At 37.3% G+C, this 23,207-nt stretch overlaps 1 protein-coding gene across 6 annotated transcripts in view; it reads right to left on the minus strand.

Annotated features, from left to right (window-relative positions):
• The window catches only part of GASK1B (golgi associated kinase 1B), a 68,262-nt gene that overhangs the window by 10,904 nt on the left and 34,151 nt on the right, over window positions 1-23,207 (minus strand). For all 6 annotated transcript variants that reach the window (XM_056802815.1, XM_056802813.1, XM_056802814.1 and 3 more), the window contains one exon: window positions 13,609-13,823. In XM_056802815.1, the coding sequence (XP_056658793.1) occupies window positions 13,609-13,823 (215 nt within the window). The remainder of the gene's footprint in view (window positions 1-13,608; window positions 13,824-23,207) is intronic.

Consider the following 23,207-nt stretch of genomic DNA (forward strand, 5'->3'; position numbering starts at 1 on the left):
ATTTGATGCCCTACATGGCTATTTACATACACACAGCCTAGAGCAAATTGCTGGTGAGGGAAGCTAATACTTCAAGAGAGTTGACCAGTAGTTATAAGAGTCAGAAATTTTGTAGAAGAGTGGCATGGATATGGCCAAAAGAACAGAGATATGCTTACGTGGAAAAACAGAAAGCCAGGAACCTGTCCCGAATGTGGGTAAGAGTGTAGGAATCTGTCCCCAAGTTGACAGAAAAGCAAATCAGATGCCACAAGGGGTCACGATACAGTTTGTCCAAAGGGTCACATGGGCTAACCAACTGATGCAAAGGTCCTATCATATAGGCTTACCATTTATAGTTTTAAAGGGATCATGATTAGTCAAAGATAATTGAGAAAAGTTTGGGGAAAAATAGAGATTTTATTTGCATAAATAATTTATTTGACTATATCTGGGTAAAAAAAAATGAAACATAATATAAATGGGATAGTATGTGGAAACCATTGCTGTAGTTCTGTTGAGTACAGAAGAAAAAATGAATCCAGAAATCTGGACCTCTCAATTCCTTCTCCCTGTATAGGCATCAGCCAAGAAATACTATGGAGTCCTCATGCAACTCACCTATCCTTTCTTTCTATATACTTCTAGATATAAATTCCCTGATGTACTATGGATGCTCAGACCTATCTGAATCTGTCAGCAAGGCAGCTAGAGATTGTAGATGTTTCACTAGACTTTAAAGCACTTTGAGGACAATATCCTACAATGACACCTCCTACCCCACCCTGAACATTGGGCTTTCTGCATCTGTATTGTTGACTATTAGCACAGGCTCATAAAAACACATTTACATTTGGATTATTTTTCTCTGTACCACAAATGCTAACAAAGATGTAGCTATAAAGAGCTTTGCTGGCATTAAATAACACTCTATAGAATATGTCCCATTTTTCAGTGAATGAATATTTATTCTGCCAATCTATTTTCAAACTGCAAGAAATCAACTAGAATTGGAGATGGAAAAGATCTATTTGGGTTCTCTTTTCTATTCCCTTGACAGTAGGTTGTTTCCTATGGTATGTTTTTAAAGTACTTTGTCCGATCTAGTTTTGAATGACTCAAATGATGATGCTTTCTTCAGCCATTTCCCTTGGAAGACTATGCTGCAGTCTGAGTCTGTCAGACCTCACGATTAAGAAATGTTTCTTGTGTGGAGCTCAACTTTCCTCTTGCAAAATATTATCCAATTAAATTTAATTGTACCCATTCATATAATCAGTAAACAGAAAGACCAAAGATTATTGCAAAATAGCATTAAGTATATATATATAAACATATATGTATACATGTGTCTACTTTTATATGCCAGTTTTATAAGTGGCTTTATATGTTCTTATATATACATTTATCTAAGCATGTGGTTATATATATGTACACATAGCCCTTATAAAACCAGTGGATATATGTATTTTTTCATATATATATATATATATATGTATATATATATACACACAAAGAGATACCTCTCTATAAATGTATTTATAGACATTTAAATCTAATCAAAAGAGACTTTGAAGTCCTTGTTTCAAGTTTTGCTATTGACACATATTAGTTGTGTTACTATGATCAAAATATTATGTCTTGGTGCCCAAGATCGATTCTCTAAGGCTAAATGTTACAGATGAGTGGCCCATTTGTAATTCTTTAGAGAAATTCTACACTAGATATACTATACACCAATAAAATCACACTTCAGATCCACCCCCCAACCCAAGTGGGAAAAAAAAAGATAAGTGTTCATGTATATATTGGTGTTCCTTTAGAACAATCTCTTGCCTTCTTTGTTATACTTTTCAAGAAGTGATAAATAAAGCCTTCCTGCTGTTGCTGTTGTCTAGACAACTAATAACCAGTACATCCAGGCTCTCTCTACAATTCATTTTCTTTGGGCTTCCTGAGATTATTTTTTTCTCCCTAGCTTTTCTCAGAAATCTATCTAGATCCCTCCATTGCCATTCATAGTCAGTCTAAAAATAATCCACCCTCAACTTTATAATCCACTCCTTAGACTTTAGTGGCTCTTTGGCTGCCAGTTACTAGAGGAACATTCTGTAGAAATTTCTGCTTTTTATTTTTAAGGGGAGAGTACAGCTTTGTAATGTCCAATAGTGCAACTCTCACAGATATAGGAGTAGACTGCTCATGTTGAAACACTCCCATTTTTGACTAGTGCATTCCTAAGCACCATAGTTCATGTCTGTATTTCTATTGTGGTGGCAATTCAGTAGTCATCCCCAAAGGAGGTGGTGTTTAAGGAAGAGTTGGGGATTTTTTTTTAGTTTGTTTTTAAAGGAAACAGCTTCAAACTGACTACTGAACTTCAGGAGAATACATGATATGGCACGATGGAATTCAAATATCTTCTCACCTTTTAATTCAATATAAAGATACGGTTTTGTCCAATGTAGCCTGCTGTATTTGTCCGCTTCTCATTATTTAAGAAAACGTATGTTTTAAGCATTTCACTAACTAAAATTAACTCAAAAGAATCCAGGTGTTTCTGCCAAATTTCCTGCTCATGGGGATATTTTTAGACAGATTTACTTCTCCTACCAAGGTATTTTTTTCCCCTCCTTCCTTTTTGGTACCATTATCCTTACAGCTCAGCAAGAAAACTTTCCTAGTTGGTTATTTAAGTTAGGCCTACAGAATAAAAATAGAAAGACCCAAACTTCACTGATCCAGCTCTATGCTGTCCTTTTAGAAGCTTCATAAATATCTGAGATAGACCACCTTGAGCTGTTCCCCTACTTATACCCTGTTCCCTCTCCTGATGGTTTTACACATTAAATCATAGCTGTTTCTAATCAAGACAACTCCAGCTAAATGAACGTGTTATTTATATTCTATCTCATTTCCCATCAAAACAATTATCAAACATTGTGTCCTTCATAACCAATCTCATTCCAACTAGGTTCAATATCTGAATAATGTCTGAATGGCCAATACACGACCGTCATCAAAAATCACTGGATAAGGAGGAGGCCATAAAGAAGTCATTCAGTGGCATTTTTGGTTTTCTTTTCCTACACTACCCAGATAGTTTTGTGTTTTACCCTCTGCTCATCTCCCTCCAGCTTCTCCTTCACAACTTCTACCTAGCCCTCCACATTTCTTGATTCCAATGAACTCTGTCTTCACTCTAATTCTGGTTACAATTCTATATCACAACTTGAACCATATCTTTTATTTTTCTTCCTATAGGCATAGCCACATCCTCTGAGGACTATTAATTGTCTTCGTTGACCATCACTCTTCAGTACTATCCTTATAAAGCCTAGAAATCTAATACTTTGTAAGATGTTTCCTTTCTTTCATGACTATGAAATTCTGGAACAAGAAAAATGTTCAAGTTTTTCAAAGAAAATATTCATTCTTGGCCATGTGAAATTCTATCCTTACTGTCTCTTGTTCAAAAATAATTAATCAGTGCCAAAAGACTAAAACTTTATATATATATATATATATATATATATATATATATATATATGAAAAAAAAGAAAAAAAGAATAAAAAAGAAAAAATAGATTCCTCAGACTGAAATTTCCCAAATTAACACCAACTGATATTTCCTATCCTCTTTTACAATTATGATCCTGGGCAAGTCACATAACTGATTGCCTCAGTTCCACATCTATAAAATGAGCTAGAAAAGGAAATGGCAAACCACTCAATTTTTTTTTTGGCCAAGAAAAGTCCAAATTGGATCATAAAGAGTCAGATATGATGGAAGGACTGAACAATAAAAATGCCCCCTATTCACTTAGCTCCAACCCAGATCCTGGGCCCAATGCAGTCACAATAATAATACAAGAGTAAGAAATGATAAGACTGTAACTTAGGACATTCAGCTTCTGCTCAGACTTCATGCTGGTCTCACCCTGGATTTATATCCTAGTTCTGATAACTTAACCCATCTCTTGTTCATTTGTAACCAAACTCCCTCCCTCATACTCTCAGTGTGATGTAGTAGAAAGAATGCTTGATTTGAAATCAAGAGAAACTGGGTTCAAATCTCATTTTTGGACCTCAGGGTTTTTTTTTTATTTAAAAAATGGGGAAAGAGTAAACTAGATTAACTAAATGTCTTTTTTCCCACTGAAATCTAAAATCAGAGGATATGAATTATACTCTCTTCTCAGGGCTTTTGAATAGATTGAATGTAAACCATTTTTTAAAACTTTAAAGTGCTATATACATGCCAACCATTTATATGTATGGAGACAACCTGGCAGAAAGGATGAAGATTAATCTCAGGGCTGGAAAGATCTGATTTCAAGTATTGCCTCTGAACCATGCTGGGTATGTGAATCTGGGCAAGTTACTTAAATTCTCCAGGCTGAAAAGTAGTGGATCCACACTTGTAAGAGGATTCTCTCCCTGGGAGTTTCCTATCTCAGTTTCAACCCCAAATATCTTAATATCTTTGGTACTATTATTGCTAATAGACCCCCAATCATAGTCTGTTCACCCACTTCCCCTATGCTTCTAATGAAGCCTGGGTACTCTGCCCTGAATCTTACATTCTATAGACTTTGTTTCTTCTTGATTGGTCCTTCTACATCCCAAAGCCTTGTCTGGAAACTAGTTTAGACCCTAGAATTGTCCAGGGTCACCCAGCCAGTAAGTCTGTCTGGGGCCATAATTCATCCTTGCTATGTTCAGCTCAGATATCTCTGACACCAGCTGCCTACCTGGATCTCTCTTGCTATCTGTTGCCACATTACTCGGGGACCATTCTCTGATGGATCACGGAACTCATCCTGCCTCCCTTCCACGGGACTTCCCTCACTATTCCCGACCCCATCTCCAGATATTTCCTTATCTATAAGCAAAGAACTGTTACAGGCTCTAGCCCCCATGCATCTGTATCTGACTGTAAATCCTGCAGGGTTTTAAGTGTGTCCTTCCCAGATCCCTGTTTGAGACCAAAATAATCAAGAACCAATATTTCTTTATGGTCGCTCTCCCCCACGCACCTGCCCTGCGACTCTGGTGCCCAATCAGTTCCTACCCACCTCAGACTTTCTCTTTCTAAAAGCAAGGACAACTGAGAACGCAGACTACGCCCAACAGGGAGGACATACACCAAGACGCCAATCATTCAACAAGATGCATCACCATCACTCCTTCCAGTTATGATGACCTCGCCACTCCTAAGGATTGCTGCTGGGACTCCCCACATGTTCAGCCTCAGGGTTCAGCTCATCAGTGGAATAGGGAAACCTCCACCTAGCCCCAGGACCATTCTCTCCACGTTGATAAATATTTCTGGATTCCACAGCTGCAAGTCTGAGAGCACCTGCAGCTTCCCAGAATCTTGACCTAAACAAACACTGTCCTTTAAAGCACTTATGATTCATACCCCCTGGGCCATACTCGGACTCACAGACCCATCCTTTTTCTCAATTAATCAATCAATAAGCATTTAGAAAAACACCATCTTTTTTTTGTCAGACACTGTGCTAGGAACCGGGAATTCAAGGGCAAAGAATGGACCAAGCCTGACTTTCAAAAAGCTTATACTTCTGGGGGAGGCTACAATTGCACTTGTATGCAGCATAAATATAAAATGAAAAAATACAAATATTTTCAAAGTAATAGAGAACCAACCCCAAATCGGGGCAAGGTCTTAGAAGAATAGTTATTAAGCAGAGAAATAATAAGAATTAACATGTATATAGTTGCTTAAAATTTGCAAAGCACTTTATATGCTATAGTACTTCATCTGATCATCAAAGATGAGTATTAATTATTGTATCCATTGTACAGATGAGGGAACCGAGGTTTTTACACACTCTCATAATTAATTTCTCTCTCTGCTTCTACACTTAACCAGGTCACAAAATCCAGGACCTATTCCACTGATCTGCCCTTATATCACCCACTACCTTGGTCAGCTTTGGACCCTTTTCAACTACCTGCCTCTCAAGTCTGGCATCCCTCAAGTTACTACCTTTTATTACAAGGTAGCCTGGAACAAATCCCTCTCAGAATTCCAACCTAATCACCCAACTTAGTAATGGAACCAAGTAACTGGGTTACTTTCTTCCCTCGATTATCATCCTGTTCTTGCCTTTCCCCATCTTTGTTCACATCATTGCTACTGTCAGAGGAAATTTCTCCTTTCTTTCAAGGCTCCCTGCAGGTGCCATTTCCTCCCCAAAACTTTTCCTGATCAAGATACATCTTTCTGGGGGAATGACATGAAACCAGAGAAGTAAATGCAAGACTTATAGAGGAAATATCAAGTAATTGTAATGCCAAGGGCACCAAAAAGAAAGTCCTCCCTTGGTCCCTGATAGCCATCTCTTGGGGGACTCCTTGTAGGTAGGTAAGGAATTCTATGATGTGCTAAGACCACAAAGACATTCATTTAGAGCTGGACAGGATATTGGAGACAAGGAAGTCCAACCCCTTCATGTCTTCAATGTCTTGGTGACTTGCCCAGGATCACTGAGGTCATGATTAGAATTAGGTCTTCCTGAGCCCCCAGTCATCATCTCTCTCTTTTGTACCATCTCTCTGCCTCCTAATGCCATGCAAACAGCACCACCCAAATACACACATGTATAACTTACATGGTTATACATGTCAGAATCACTTGTTACACATTCACTTGCCCCAGGACCTTCAGCTTCTATCCACTGTCCTCCTCTGCTTGGAGTTTACCAAACAGCACTCATTCTGCTCACCATTATCTCTTCTCTAAAGAATGCCACACTTTGAAATAAATGCTACTTTTGTGTCTTAATTTGGAACAATTTCCTACCTCCATGAAGCAGGGAGACAAGACATTTATTTAATTTCTAAAGAGCAGTAACGTGTAAGTATCCCTTGCCCCAAAGCCTCTATTCGAATTCCTCATCATAGGGTGAGGGTGATCCGAGGCTCTCCAAGGCTATCCCAGGGGAACAGTCAAGTTCCCAGGCTCAAAATTATAGGTCCAGTTACAAACTGAGTATCTGTCATCTGAGACCAGCTCTGTTAAGTTCAGAGAATCAATTACCAGGGGATGAATTTGGCCCCAGAAGTTTATGGGAACTGTTTACTAGGGTGCAGAAAGGAGGGATCATCCACACCAATGAAATCAGGGGCCTTTTAAAGTCTTACAGAAGTATTTAAATTCCATGACACATTTGATGTTATTTCAATAGGGCTCATGCTATGTTTAGGATCGATATCATCCACATCTGACTTTTTATCAGATGCCAAGGATCACCCTGTCCCTGAGAGGCTCAGGAGTGAGTTTGCCAGACAAGTGACAATCTATTTTTAGGCCAAAAAATAAAATTCTAGTTCTATAATTTGCACAACCAGTGTCTCATAAAAATAACTTCTTCCAATGGGCCACACCCACTCATTCAGAAAGGATTTGTGAAGGGCAGACCAATGGCAAACCAAAGGAAAAGCATAATCTTTGCATTTTAAGCAATGTGGATTTATATGAGAAGGGTGGGATCATACCCTATGTTTAGTAGAGAAAAATAGTTACCAAGGCTTAAATCCAGGACAATGAGGAAACAACATTTTAGCCATACTGTTCACACCATCCTGTTTTTTTGTGATTTTTTTCTTTTGTTTTGTCTTTTTAAAAGCTAAACCTCTCACATGATTAACAAACAGACCCAAATCTTTCACAGGCACCCTGTGAGCTAGTTAGGTAGTGTTGCCATAGGAACCCGAAATCTTCCTTGTCCTCATTTTTGTGTATATGAATTTCCAGCCTTCACATAATATTCCCATCAGTTTCCTTTACATAATGCCCTTACAAGAAAAACACTGAAGAAAATAAGCAACGGGAAAAAAAAATCGGTCATGCTAAAAAGCAATTTTACTAGAATTGACACTAACTTTATTGAGCCAAGTCAAGTCACTGTTTGACTCATGCAAAATGTTTCAGCAGAGGAAGGGAATGACTTAGGTTTAAAAAAAAAAGAATTGCTTTTTTCCAAAATCAGTTGAACTAGAACAATTATTTTTAAAAAAAATATTAACAAGAGGGGGGAAGAGCAGGGGGAAAACTGGAATCAGGCAAACTGGTTTGGGTATGAATATGTAATCTCTAAAAGGCAAAGCTGATCCAAGCCCAAATTTGGAGCAAGTCCAGCTGAGGACCATAAGGAACCTGCTTCCATTAGTCAGGGTTCAAGGGTGTTCAGGCCATCTTTACTGTCCCTCAGTGCAAGAACTTCACCTATGAGGGCTCTAAAACTGGTGATCTATAGTTCCCCTACATTGGACAGAATTCTATTTTTCCTTTTGCAAGTAGACTGGTAGCTTTGGGTGCAACCATGGATGCCAGGAATCAAATCTTACAAGGTAAATAACAACTTTCTAATGTTCTATTTTCGTACCACTTCATACCGCATAAACAAACGAGAACAAAGGTGGGCTTTGGTGAATGCTGTGACAAGCTTTACAATAAGCTTCTCTTTCAGGGTAGAGAGGCAGGTAGTGATGAAAATAGCTTATACTGGCTTCTTATACCTCAGAAATCAAAAACACTTGTTTTGCTGATTATCTAGCCTCAAGAAAGTGACAGTGCTGTACTTTGGGGGAGATTTGTGGAAGAGGACAGACTCTTAAACATTTACCAGCACATCTTTGGATTCAGAGCCTTTCTTTCTCTGCCACATATTTTCTTGCTGCTACCAGATGTTTTTTAAAAGGGGTACAACACCTGGCACATAGTAGGTACTTAATAATACCAGTTGACTTCACTTCACTGTCCATGGTGCTTAATCAATATTTGTTGGTTGATAGATCAGTTTAATAGTCATCAGCTATAAGATCTGTTTTAACAATTTGGTCCAAGTAGATGAAGCTATTAATATTGATAGAATAATAATAGCAATAATTATAGTAGTAATACTATTCTATATTCAGATAGTACTTACAGGTTGACAAAGTGCTTTTCTCACAATACTTTGAAAGGAAACTAAGATTCAAAGACTGATTGGCCCAGAGTCCCACAAAATCCAAGTGCAAGCCTTCTGATTTTAACTAGCAAGCTTCCTGATCCAGTAAACTCCTTCCCCATTCATGTCTGCTTAAAGCAAAGGAATGATGATGACCCACAAAGGTTAGCACATAATTTCCCTGAAAGAAGCCCTCCAAAACTCTCTGAGAGAGGCATCATCCCTCCCTTCTTGCTTCTAAATCTAAAGCTTGGTTACAGGGGGATTGGAGGCATCCTGGTTAACCCAAAATAACCTTCTCTCTGCCCACCTTTTAAAACCATTTAATACACCTTGAGAAGCGTGTATTAATAGCTAGCACAGGCCAGACATTGTTCTAGGTGCTAGAAATAGAGGCACAAATGACAACAGGTTGTTTTTTGGCTAACATTTTCTAAATCCATGGAAATCCATGGAAATAGGACTGGAGCCAAATAAACCCAACCCCTAAATGCTAGTTGACATGATTAACTTGTGACTTATCCTTATATCTGAGCTCATCATTAGAGACTCAGATGCACACTTCTTGCCATTTGGTTTATGCCAAAATAATTGGTGCCATTCAGCTAACCTCCCAAAATATATGCAAAGAGAGTATGCAGACCCCGACCAACATTAAACTAAACTCTAAGGTCACATTCAGAGGCAGCCCTATGCTCCTGGTCACGAAAAGATAGTTTTTGAAGTTAATAGGCTTCCTGAAGATAATGGGAGGGATTTTGCTCCAAGAAAACCCCTAAAAGCTCTGTTTAATCAAAAACCTTTTAAATCCCCAAATGCACAGCTGCTGCCCTTCTCTGAGAATTACTCAGCTCTACCCACTTAGGAATTATTGGTACCATGCAATCAACCAAGGTTCAGTGACTACCATAGGGTAGAAAAAGCACTAGACTAGGGTGTCAGGAGACATGAGTTTTGTACTCTCCATTTTTTAAGCAATTGTATGTCTTTAGTAAGTCATATCATCGCTTTAAGCCTCCACAGAAAATGGGTGGGGCGAATGTCGAGTTTTGGGGTTCTAGAAATATTCCTGAGCATCTACCTTTCCTGAAATAGAAAAAAGTTTAAGTTAAGGTCTCGCCAACCAATCTACCACCTGACTAAAAATGTTAGCCAGTTAAATTGCCATTTGAACAGTTTCCTATAGTCTATATAGTTTGTGACCAAAGTGGGAGAGATCATGTCCAGGTTGGGGAAATTGGAAAAGACTGGTGATATCAGTGAAGCAACCCTGCATATTCATTCATTCCTTCGATAAGCATTTATTAAAGACCTGACAAGTGCAAGTCACTGTGTTAGGGGCTGAGTATAAAAAGACAAAATGAGAATGAAAAGCAGTCCCTGCCCTCCGCAATCTTGGAACAGAGAAGCCCTAGGTTTGACTCTTACCTAGGACATTTTCAAACTATGCAAACATGAGAAAGTCAGATCAACAATCTGAGCCTCCTTTTCCTCATCAAAAGGATGAGAACAAACTAATCTCTGAAGTAATGGCTTCACAGAATAATTCTGAGGATCAAATTGTTTTAGAAAGAACCACTAGCTCAGAGGATCATAGCCTCAGAGCTAGATGGGACTTTCAAGACTGTCTCATCCAACCTGAATATTTGGTAAGAGGAAAATGAAAGCTGGGGCAGGGTGGGGGGGTGAGAAATTATTTTCCCTCAGGTAGTAAAACAAATGTTGAAGGATAGCTAGCATTTCCATAGGAAAACTTGGTAGAGAAATGTGAGGCAGCAAAAGCAACCTGAGCATAGGAATGAAGAGGTAATATTGAGTATTAAGAGCAAGGAGTTGACAAAGCAGGCTAGAGGGAGAAGAGGAGGTAAGGATAGAAAACTAGTTTGGAATAGATTGGAGAGAATTCTTGTATATCATGTAAAAGGACTTGGATTATCATATTCCTTGCTCAAAAATCTTGATTGATTCTCCACTGCCTCCAAGGGGGGAAATGGCCAAAAATGATGTTTTAGTGAAGGAATTCTTAACATGGGGTCTCTGAACTTTTAAAAACAAGTATAACTACAATTCAATAAGATGAATGTTCTTTATAATCTTATGGATTTTAACTTATACATTTAGGACACTATTCTAAAAAAAGAAATTCATATACTTCACCACGTTGTCAAAGGAGTCCAAAATACAAAAAAAAAAAAAGTAGGCTTTTATGCAAATACAAATCTGGTGCCCAGAATTGAGTGGTGCTCTATAGAAGGGGAGGCTGGCTAGAAGCAAGGATATCAGTTAAGGGGAGCCACTGCAACACCCTAAGTGTAAAAGTGCTTAGATCCTAAATTACTACTTGGCAAAAGGAACGAAAAAAAGATAGCGGGCAGAGTCATTCCAAAGAAAGAATCAATCGAACTTGGTGAATGATTGAATATATGGAACTAAAGTGAGGAATGAATCAAAGATGGCTAGAATGTTTCAAGCTTGATTGACTGGAAGAATGGTAATACCATCAACAGAAGAAAAATAAAGGAAAGAAAGCTGGCTTGTGAACATGACAATGAGTTTTGTTTTTGATAAATTCAACTTGAGGTGATGAAAAAAAAAGTGCTTTGCCATTTACAGTGAATCAGCATCTAATGAACAGAGAAGGCATTTCCTTCATCCTAATGGAATGCTTTCAAGACAAAATGACATGGGTAACAGAATGTCAGACTTGCAGGGATCCTTTGATTCAAGTTTGGCTTCTAATAGACATTGACTATGTGGTCCTGAGCAAAATCACTCTTAAGTGTCAGTGCCCCAGGAAACTCTGAGTTTAGAGGTTGAAGATGCTAATCTACATTAGTAAGGGAGTTTCTTCCTTGGGACCTCTACACCAATAAAACCAAAAGTTTAGCTCAAAGAAAAAAAAAAGTCAGAGGGAGAGAATACTTCTAAAATGTCAGATTCCAAAAGGTCAAGGATGAAAGCTTCCAATTCATCAAACCAGGTGAAATGTAAAAGGCAATATGGGGTTTTATTTGTGCTTCAAGCACTGATACTTACTGGATCATGAAACAATGATAACCTTGATACCTAAGAAGTTGACAGGATCTCATCCCATCTAATCCCTATCCTCATATATTTAGCATAGATTCTATAGGAGTTTTAGCTTCTATGAAGTAAAAATGGTTGAATACATACTATATATCAAAAAATGGGTTCATTTAACATGGATTGAATAACACAGTACAGCATAGAATTATTTCTCAGTCAGAAAAGTAGTAAGTGGTAAAGAGACTTTGAATCCAGGTCTCTGATTTTAAATACAGTATTCTTTCTACTATATAATGAAAGACTTGGGTTTCAGCCCTGCCTTTGATACATAAGAATTTGTGACCATCAGCAAGTCACTGACCCTTTTCAGTGTCCCCAAGCAACTTTCTAAAGGCTGTAAATTATAGAAAATTTGTTCATCTGCTTTAGTGTAACCAGTTTCCATCCCTTAATTCTCCAATCCTAATGAAAAATCTTTACCCCCCCACCCCAAATATAAACTTGGATATTGAAAGAATTAGGCATTGAATCCCAACGTGATGTTTTTATGCATTTAAAAAGCTTTTAAAAAATACATGTAATTTGAATCAAGGCTATGTCCCTTCCTTGCTTTCTAAAATAGCTTGGAATGTCTAGAGGAACTTTTCAGTGGATTCAGCATTTTGAGTTATCCAAATTATCTCCTTCTTCAGTGCATCCAGGGACTCATAAAACAAGGGTATGACTCAGCACCTCTGTGACACAGAAAGTGTCTAAATGGACCAATGGAAATGGTAGTAATAGACTGATGATCACACCAAAATCTAGGAGATTCTAAAGGGACAGGTGGCAGAGGGGAAATATACTGAGGAGTTGTCTAAATGTATACCTCTTGGAGAAATTCATTGGTTGCTAGACCACTGAATTTCACGAATATGCTTGCACAACTTCATCATAATTGTGTCCTATCCAATAGTACCAACCAGTCATAGTCTCTGGGGGTCGAAGGGATCCTAAAAAATCTTAGAATTCATCAATTGCCTGTGTTTATTTGATTCATTCAGGGATATTGAAGAATTTTGAACAAAAATAATTAGAAATTTGAGTAAAATATTGTTCTACATATAATAACTATTTTAGTTCTACATATAATAAGCATTTTAGTCAAATGCTTCCCACAGTACAGTATGCTTTAAGGTCTTAGTTCAAAGACTTAAAAGTAGAAGAGACCTAAGAAATCATTTAGCCCAATATTATCATTTTACAGATGTGACCAAGAGTGGTTAAGTTATCTACCCAAGGTAACAAAGACACAGCCTAGATTTGAACTATGGTTCTCTGACTCCAGATCCAATGTATCACTATACAATATTTCTAATTTACCTCCATTTAAAATATTTCCCTGTTAGACCTATAGGGACACTGCAATACTAGTCATTTTTCATTAAATAACAAAATACTTCCTAGAATTTTTTTCTTGGGAATCTAATAATTCTAGCTCTTCTTTTGGACTAGAGGTTAAATGAAATTTAAACTCACTTAAAATTCCTCAAAGTACTAAAGCTCACCTTTCAATGGTATCATGGTTTAGGGATTTTAATATTCGTTGGACACAACTACTGACTTGGCATTAACCTCTTACCTGGAGCAAAAAATCAAAAAGTGCCATCTTAGACCATTCATGATGATGTACTTCAGTACATCCCCATTCAGCTTTGGGTGCTCTACCATTTTGCCAACACTTTTGTTTGAGCAATTGTTGATAAGCACCCCAGGTGAGTGGAACTGAAGAATGACTTTCATTATCTGTTGGAGCCAGTGATGAGTCCCAAAGAATCACAGGGCAGGGGTGACCATCTAGAAAAAGGGAGAGAGAAAAAAATAAACAACATTAACATGCCTTAAATAAATCACTTCCAAACTCTTTAATCCAATTTCCTCAACTACAAAATGAAGGCATCATTGAAAAATAAGTGCAAGTTCATCTATTGGGAAATGACTGAACAGATCATTACATATTATTACATACTATTGTGCCATAAGAAAGCATGAAAGGGACTGTTTCAGAGAAACTTAAGATCTGTATGAACAGGACAACAATTTATATCACAAAACTATAAAAATAAAACATGCACAATTTTGAAAGACTTAAGAATTGATCAAAACAATAACTGACCAATATTCCAAAGGACTCATGATGGACCATGGTACCTACCTCTTGATAGAGGTGATGGGTTCCAGATGCAAATGAAACAGTTTTTGGATATGACCAATGTGAGGATTTGTTTTATTTGATTTGACTGTGTATTTGCTATATGAGGATTTTGTTTTTCTTTTATTTCAGTGAGATGGGGGAAGTGGAAGATTAAATTTGTTTTTATTCATTGAAAAAAAGGATTAAAAAAATAAAAGTATATAGTTTCTAGTGTCTGCAATGGGGAAGCAAGAAGCAGCAGCATGGGAAATCAAAATGATGTAAAAACAAATAATAAAATATTTTGGGGAAAAAGAAAACAAGATGGAGTCAGAGTAAGAGAGATTTCTAAGGTGTCTTCCAGCTTCAATGATTTCTGATCAAAGAATTCTATGTCAGACAATCTTCTCCAATAGAATTTTCAAGAGTGTTGGGATATTTGAGAATCTTTTTTTTTTTCTTTCCAAAGATATTTTATAGATGTGGTAGGAACTGGCTCCTAACCACCAATAACAACGTCCTTTAGTTAATATGGTCTTACTCAACTTCTAAAAACAGTTACCACAGAAAAGAAAAAAAAAACCCAGACGTTTATAATTGTCTATTCAATGTCTGAGTAGAGCAGCTCTCCATTTGTAATAACAGCTGTCTGCTTTTCTGAGGCCATGTTGTGATGTCAGAAAGACAAGGATTTTTAGAAGTTATAAGTAAAGCTGTCTGACTTTCATAACTGTCCAATACAATCTGTAAAAAAAAAAATACAAGCAATCTCAGCAAAATCCATAAAATTTCTGGTATGTGTAAGATTCTGGGCTAGATACAGGGGATAGAAAGCTGAAAAACAACATAATCCCTGGCCTCAAGGAGCTTAGAATGTGATAGGGAGGGATAAGACAAGGACATGAATAGTTCAATACAAGATAGAATATGATAGAGGCAAAGTCAAAATTTGAAACATTTTAAGAAACTTGAGTGGGAAAGATCATTTTCTCTTACAAGAGTGAGGGAATCCTTTACAGATGAGTTAATGGGTAACAGTGCTTGACTTTGAAGGATAAGAATAATTTTCAGCATTTCAAGATGACAATGTTGTCCATCCCAGAAAAAGATGTAATCAGAAATTTCTTGGGCATTATAATACAAAGCAGAGACTCTAGGAAACCACTACTGGGGAGACCATCACCAGGGAAGAGAGCAGAGCAGGACTGGGCTGGGGAAAGATCCCCTGAGTTATGAGTAAGTCTCATAATTATAGATGGAGTCTGCTGGTCTTCATCTTTCTATTTCATGAATAACTTATTATATAAATCTCCTGTGTACTCTGCTTTCCAATGAATCCATCCCTAAATCCACATGATACATGATGCAACATGGAACTCATGAAGACTCATTAGAGAGAGGATGCCCCTTTTCAGATGCAGGCACCCTGCCTGGGATAAGTTCACCACCCTGCCCTAGGTAAGGCTGAGTTAGGAGAAAACACCAAGTTAGGAGAAGTGAAACTGAGATCAGCAGGACTTTCAGCTTAACTAGAGCACAAAGTAGATGAAGGGTAATGATTGAAATAGGTTTAGAAAAATAGGTCACCTATCAGACTGAGAAGAAAATGGATTGTCAGGTAAATTCTATAGTTTGTGTTTTATCCTGCAGCTAAAGGGGAACCTCTGAAAGTTTTTGATTGCAAAAGTGACATAGTAAGATCCTGTATATGAGCACAATTACTTTGGCAGCTGTATGAAGGACAGGCTAGAGAAAGAGTAGGCAAGAGACAACAAAACTAGTCTATCACAAGAGGGAAGGCAAATATAACACAAGACCTTTAACTGGGATGGGGAAAAGAGGCCAAGAGATATTGGAGAGAAAAGATTTATAGCATATTCAGTGTGATCTGTTGAAAAGAGCCTTATATTCTGACTCTGAGGGTCTGTGACATGTTCTAGCTCCACTATGGACTCAGTGTAACCCTGAGCACATTACCTCTCTCTCTTCTCTTTCTCTCAATTTATTCATCATCATTCAGAGGATTCTGAATTAAATTTTTCCCACCTTAAATTTATTATTCTGTCCCCCCTGCCATTCCCACTATCACAGTGGCCACTGACCTCAGTCCCTGACTGCCTTCCCTGCCTGGGTCCTATTTCCTGAACACTTATCCACTCCAGCCCTGAATGCCATGGCTGAGGTATATATCCATTTGGCTCTGTACTTTCCCCTACAGAGTGGTTAACAGGGTAACCAGTGGTGGCAAAATAAGATGGATAGAACCACAGCCTCCCTGGACTAGCAGAAGAACAAGAACTATGGTATCACTTTAGAATCCTTGCCCATCAGTGGCACTCCCATGAAAAGGGTGCCATGGGGGCTACACAGATGTTACTGATGGAGTGATGAATGGAGAACACTACCAGGACAACAATGGTCCAAACCAGACCTATGAAGTTCTTTCACAAGGGGATCAATCACATTCAGAACCAGAGAGTATCTGTAGATGAACAGAAGAACAAATGGAATATATGAAGTCCTTGATGCTAATTCTCCAAAGCAAAATGGAAAGAAAAGTCAATAAAAGAGTTGGAGAAAAGATTTGCAATGCAAAAAAGAAAAAAACTAAATGAGGGCAGTTGACTTTATGTAAATGAATTCAAGAGACTTCTGACACTGAGTGGAAACATGTGTCTCTGCTACATAACTTTAACCCCAAGTCTAGCAAGAGACCAAAGATGTGTCCTGCATGCACTCAATCCTCATCTCCCCCAAGCAGATTCCCCTGGTTCTCCAGAGAAAAATCCAAAGAATAGAATACACTACAACTGAAATATATTCATCTTACTCTCTTACTCAATAAAACTGTTCACAGTCATTGGGTTAATTATGTAAGGTTCTTTGGGATCAAGCCACATATCCTTAGAATTGATCATTGTGATTACAGCTTTTTTTTCCAGGGCATTCAAAGTGAGAGAGAAGTAGAACCTTCAGGAAAATATTCTCTTGTACTTTTCTTTATTGTCTTTTTCTACTGTAATGCTAATCAAATTCTCTTTCAAATAGTAAAAAACAAACAAAAAAACCAACAAATCTATTATCTAATGAGTTGGAATTGACTAGATTTTTGGGATTGGAAATTTAGTAAGAGAAAGGAAGGAATCAAAGATGATGCTGAGGTTAGAAACAGAATGTCTGAGAGCTTAGAAGCAGAGCAGTTGGGTAGATAGAGAGGTTGTAGCAGGAAGAAGTTCCCTTTTGCATATGACTTTGAAATACCACTGGAACATTCATGTGGTAATGCCCAGAAGGCAGCCAGAAATACAGAATTAAAGCTCAGGAGAGTGAATTGGATTAGAAATGCCAAGCTCTCTATGTAGAGGTGACACTTGAAGCCATGGGAAAGGAGGAAATTATTAAGAGAAGAAAATAGAGGGAGTAGAGGTCTAGGGCAAAGCTTTGGGAGCCCCAGGAAGCATAGAAAGGACATTTGATATGTCTGAGAGAAAATGCCCAAAGCAAAAACATCAATCTCAGTAATAGATCACATTTCATACCTCCTCAGAAATAAAATTTCTCCAAATATCATTTCTCCTTAAGTATATGTTTAGAGTAAAAACCTCTCACCAAATTATTTTTCCCCTTGCTAATGACCTTTGAGAGCTGGAACTTCTTTTCCATTAATAAACTAAATGGAGAAAATGGTCAAGTAATTCACTCCCAAATCAAGACTTACATTGCATGTGAGCTTTCTTGGTTCCAGAATTCCTATTATTGACATGAAAGGAGTTGAACCACATGAACCGTTAACGTGTCTCTCTTCTACCCCTAAGATGCCAAGATAAGCAGATCCAGTACCATAAGGATATATTCATACATCAGGTTGGAGCCAAACACTCCCAACTATTCCCCTATTGTATAGTCATAGAAAGACTGAGTCTAGAACTTAACTTTTTAACCTGGAATCCTTAAAACAAACCAAACACACACACACACACACACACACACACACACACACACACACACACACACACACACACACACCAAAAATAAAAGGCATCCTTTTCTCTAAACTGTAAACATAAGTTAGTCAGCTCATTCTTGACAGACTTAGAAAACAGGTGGATGACTGAAACCTCTGAAATGATGATTGGAATGTCTTGACGTGCCACTGGAATTTTAAAAGTCCTTTTTGAAATAATCTCAAGTGTTCTTGGGTCTTGCTCTTTAAAAAATTTCCTCATGTGTTAGTAACTTGTATTTCACGACCTCAATCATTTGCCCTAATGTAAAAATTCTTATCTTGAGTCTTTAATTCAGGAAACATTCTTCTTCCCTAACTATTCTCTAATTTGGTATTAGGGTGACCTCGATAACTTTAGCAGCACAGGATCAATAATTCTAATCACCTCCTCTCCATTTGGGGCTCTTTTCTTCCTACAGTTAGCTTAGAAATGAGGGAGAATGCAGATCCTGGCCCTTGACAAAGGCATATGGATATTCCTCCAAATTAAGGTAAAAGTGAGAAGAAAATGTGGCACCAAACTTTATTATTCATTTTTACCTAATCACAAAAGTCAGGAAGAGAGAAATAAAACAAGGCAAAGTAGACATTTAAAAAGTCCTATCTCCTTTTAATATTTTCATTCTTTCCCTCAACATTTCCATCCAATGTTTGATTTATATTTAACTTTACTCTTTCCTTTATGGGTGGGAGAGGTAAGTAGAGGATGATGGTCAGGACCTGTGATTTGACTCATGTAGGGAACTCCAGGTATGGCAAAGCCCTCTGATGGAGGCAAATAGAATTGCTCAGGGCACAAAGAAGTTTGATAGCTTAGTCATGGCCACACAGCTAGTTGGAAAGAGGACTTAAACCAAGTTTTCTTGACTCTGAGATTGATGTCAACCATTCCACCTCTCCTACTTGACTTCTTACAAATGGGAGAAAACATAGAATAAATGGATAGAGTGATGCAAGTAGTCAGCAAAACCTAGATTCAAATTTAGACTTTAGACACTTCCTATCTACATGACCAAAGGAAAATCTCTTAGCATATCTAAGACACATCTTCCTCCATAAAATGGGGTTAATAATAGCACTTACCTCCCAGAATTGTTATTAGGATGAAATATGATAACATATGTAAAGAGTTTTGCAAATCTTAAAGCACTATATTAATATGAGCTCATGGAATCATAGATATTAGGCTGGAAGGAGACTGAGAACCAATATAGTCCAAGCTTCTTATTTCAAGATGAACAAACTGAGACCCAGAGAGGATGACTTGCCTAGGGTCATGTAATAGTTGAGCTGGAATTCAAATTTCTATACTGTTCCAAGATCTTCTATTTTTCCATTTTTTTCTTCTCTGTGTTTAGCTTCTAAAAATAATGCTCCAAAGTTTCTACTTTCCTCCATACTCCTCTAAAAATTATTCAAGCAGAGAAGTCCCACAAAAGAGTATAGAAACATAAAAATGCAGGTCACCCAGGTGATTTGTCATTTAATATTAATATGCATTTAATATATGTCATTTAATATTTCTGTTGAAATATTAGACAGGAGATAAAGAAGCAGATAAACTCATCCAGCTCTCTTCTTCTTAGAAAAATATCAAACTTGAGGGTGACCAGGAAGGAGGATAGGCTAACCTTTTAAGCTCCAAAAGGACTTCAATTTCAGAGAAGCTTTGAAGATGAGATCAGTTTCACATCTGCACATCCTTGGGTCACTAGAATTTGCACAAATCTTTGAGTGATGTTTTGAAGTTACATCAGTGTTTTAAGTCATAGCAAGTATTTTGTTGTCATAGTTGCACAATTGTTATTTCAAAATTCCAAAGCACTTTCATTCACAACATGATGATCATGGAAATACATATCATATGATAATATCTGTACAACCTATATCATATTGCATCCTTGTTTGGGAGTGGGAAGAGGTTGGAGGAAGAAAGAATAAGGATAGCAAAATATGAGAAAATGAATATTGAAAATTGTATTGACATGTAATCTGGAAAAAAGTAAAAATGTACTATTAAAAAATTCCAATGCACTGCTAAACAACGGAAAGAAATATCTCAACACCCTTTCATTGAGAAAACTTTTTCATTTTATTCCAAAAACCCCAAAGTAGTCAAATAGAGTCAGAATATCATGCAGAGAATATACATTAACTTGGATCAAAGAATTTTCTTTGCTATTTTCCAGAAATCATGCAGAATGGTAAGGAAAACCATCACAAATACATATTGTGTTTTAGAAAATTGTTCCAATTTTTAAACATCAAGGAATCTCCTAAGTCATCCACAAACAGAAAAAAAAAACTTCAGCTAAGAGCTTAAAATTAATATTTTAATTCTTTCCTTGCACTCATGCACATTTTTCAAGGAGGACTCAAAGTCTTCTGATCATTTTGTAGGAACATTCCCTAGGAATTGTCCTCCTGGCAATAGATGTCCCAGTGGGAGGAAGTGGTACCTGAGGCAAATAGGCAATAAGTAGTATTTGAAAACTGAGTCCAGTGTGGATCATTCTCATGCACCCTGCATCTCCTTAAGATCTCTGATTGTTACTTTGGAATATTCTGATATAAACTCCATAAAAGTTGTGTTTCCACTTATATGATTCCTTAGGTTAATGATGCTTTTTTGCAAATGTGGGTCTAGAGTCAAGGAGCTGTGAGTACCACTGATGAGAAAAATATAATTAGAAAAGCATGATTTTTTAAAAAAAGAAATGAATTGGACTTGGCTGCATTTGAGGGAGTAACCTAAAAATAATGTTTATAAACAGGACACTGGCTCAATCAACTTAGACTGAAAAATTTCAATAGGTTTTTCTCTTCTTATTCTGGCCTGTCAAAATGATGCAATGTTTTACTCTCCAGAGATAGCTTAATGGTGAAGAGATACAATTCTAGCTGTCACAATGGAGAGAAAGCAAGCTTTATGGGAAATAAGAAGGTTCAAATAAGCTAAAGCCTATACTTCTGTCCTGAAGAGTTAGATTTGCCAGTATATCTTGCCTAAGTAAGCTGAATACTTATTCACAATTTTTCTCTCTTCACAAACATTTTTAAGACAATTCTACATGAGAAAATGCAAAAGAAGCAAACCCCTTTGAAGCAAATGAACATGTAAGTCAGCAGTAATGATGGCATTTATATAACACTTTAAGATTTGCAAAGTGTTTTTTTATGAATTTTATCTCATTTTTTCCTCACAACAATCTTGGATTAGGATAACCATTTTACAGATGAGGGAACTGAGGCAAACACAATATTAAGTGGCTTAGGGCCACACTATAGTCCAGTGCTCTATCTACTGTACCATCAACTTTCTATAGCAAAAACCTAATTTTTCCATTGTTGGGAATATACTATCAATGTTTTATTAAAAGTTATTCATATCAATATTATGTGTAATTGAATAGAAACAAACTAAATTTTAATCACAGGGCAGGGGACAGGGTGGGGAGGAGCATGAAGACTCTATAATGAAATTAATATAGACTATAAGGAAATATGGAGAAATGCTTGGAATCATGCAGAACAGGGGAAAAATCAGAACCAGAACAGACCATATTAGAGGAGAAATGAATAGGAAGAGACAAAGCTCCCTTCCATAGGTCTAGAGTAAATAAACATTATTGCAACAGTTGATGGATAGAATTCCATTTATTTAACTGTAACTAGTTGCAAAGCAGATGGCCATGGTTCCCTACAAAACAAACTTTGGTAGCTTTATGTTACTTCTAATAATGTAATGTAATGTAAATTCCCCCACTTCTTAAAGCTTAGTCTTTTGCAGTCTTGCCCCAAGCTATCTCTCTTGCTTCCTTGGGATTATTCTCCATCCTACCCTTTCCCATTGAGCCAAAGTGGCCTTCTCCCTGTTCCTCAAACATAATATTCTATCTCTTCTCTGTACCTTCAAATGGATTGTCCCCCATGTCTGGCAGGTAACCCCTTCTCAAATCTATTTCACAGAATCCCCATAATCCTACAAAATAGTTCCCACACTGTCTTCTCCATGAAATCTCTCCTGATTCCCTCAACCACTAATGCTCAACTATTTTCTATTTATTCCACATTCTGTAAATTAAACCTTACATGGCTTTTATTATCTCTATCTTTAGAATTTAGATTCCTTGCTAATAGACACTGGAGATTTTTTTTTTACTTTTTATGTTTTGTTTTGTTTTGTTTTGTTTATTATTGCAAATGCCTTCCACATAGTACATGATTGCAAGACATGGTAGATAGGGCTCTGGGCTTAGATTCAAGAAGACATGAGTTCACTTCAGTTTCAGATATTTACTAGATGTGTGACCCTGAGATAGTCACTTAATCTCTCCTTGCCTCAGTCTCCTCCTCTGTAAAATACAGGGTAATAATAGCATTGACTTCCCAAAGTTGTTGTGCGAATCAAACAAGATAACATTTATAAAGCACATGGTGCAGAGTAGGTGCTATAAAAAGTTAGCTTTTAGTAGTAGTAAGAACATAAATGTTTGCTGATTGACATTCAAGTTATTGTGGGGTTGTTCTTACTTTTGAACTGTGGTAGGTGGCACAGTGGATAGAGTCCTAGACACTAACTCAAGAGAGTCTAAATTCCAAAACTGCCTCAGGCATCTACTAGATTAACCGTGGTAAAGTCATTCATCCTCTTTTGGCCCATTTTCCAGCTTTAAATTGGGAGTGACAATAATAGTACCTCCCACACCAGGTTGTTATGAAGATACAAATGCTAATAAATTCTCATCAACGCGGTAAATTTCCAGTGTGAAAAATGCCTCTAAAGAAGCAAATGGGCAACTTCCCTTTAATATATATGATTTCTTATGCAGTTGCCTTGGTCACTGAGTGGTTAAATAACCTGTCATACATGATATAATGGAAAGAATGTGAGGTTGAAAATCTGAGGATCTGTGTTTGAATCTCAACTCTGCAACCTGGGTTACTTTGGGCAAATCACTTAATGTCTCTGGACCTCAGTTTCCTCCTCTGTAAAATGATGAAGCTGGGCTAGATGATCTCTAATATCCCTTCCAGCTCT

This window comes from Monodelphis domestica, chromosome 6 (genome assembly GCF_027887165.1).
Source record: "Monodelphis domestica isolate mMonDom1 chromosome 6, mMonDom1.pri, whole genome shotgun sequence".
Taxonomy (NCBI): domain Eukaryota; kingdom Metazoa; phylum Chordata; class Mammalia; order Didelphimorphia; family Didelphidae; genus Monodelphis; species Monodelphis domestica.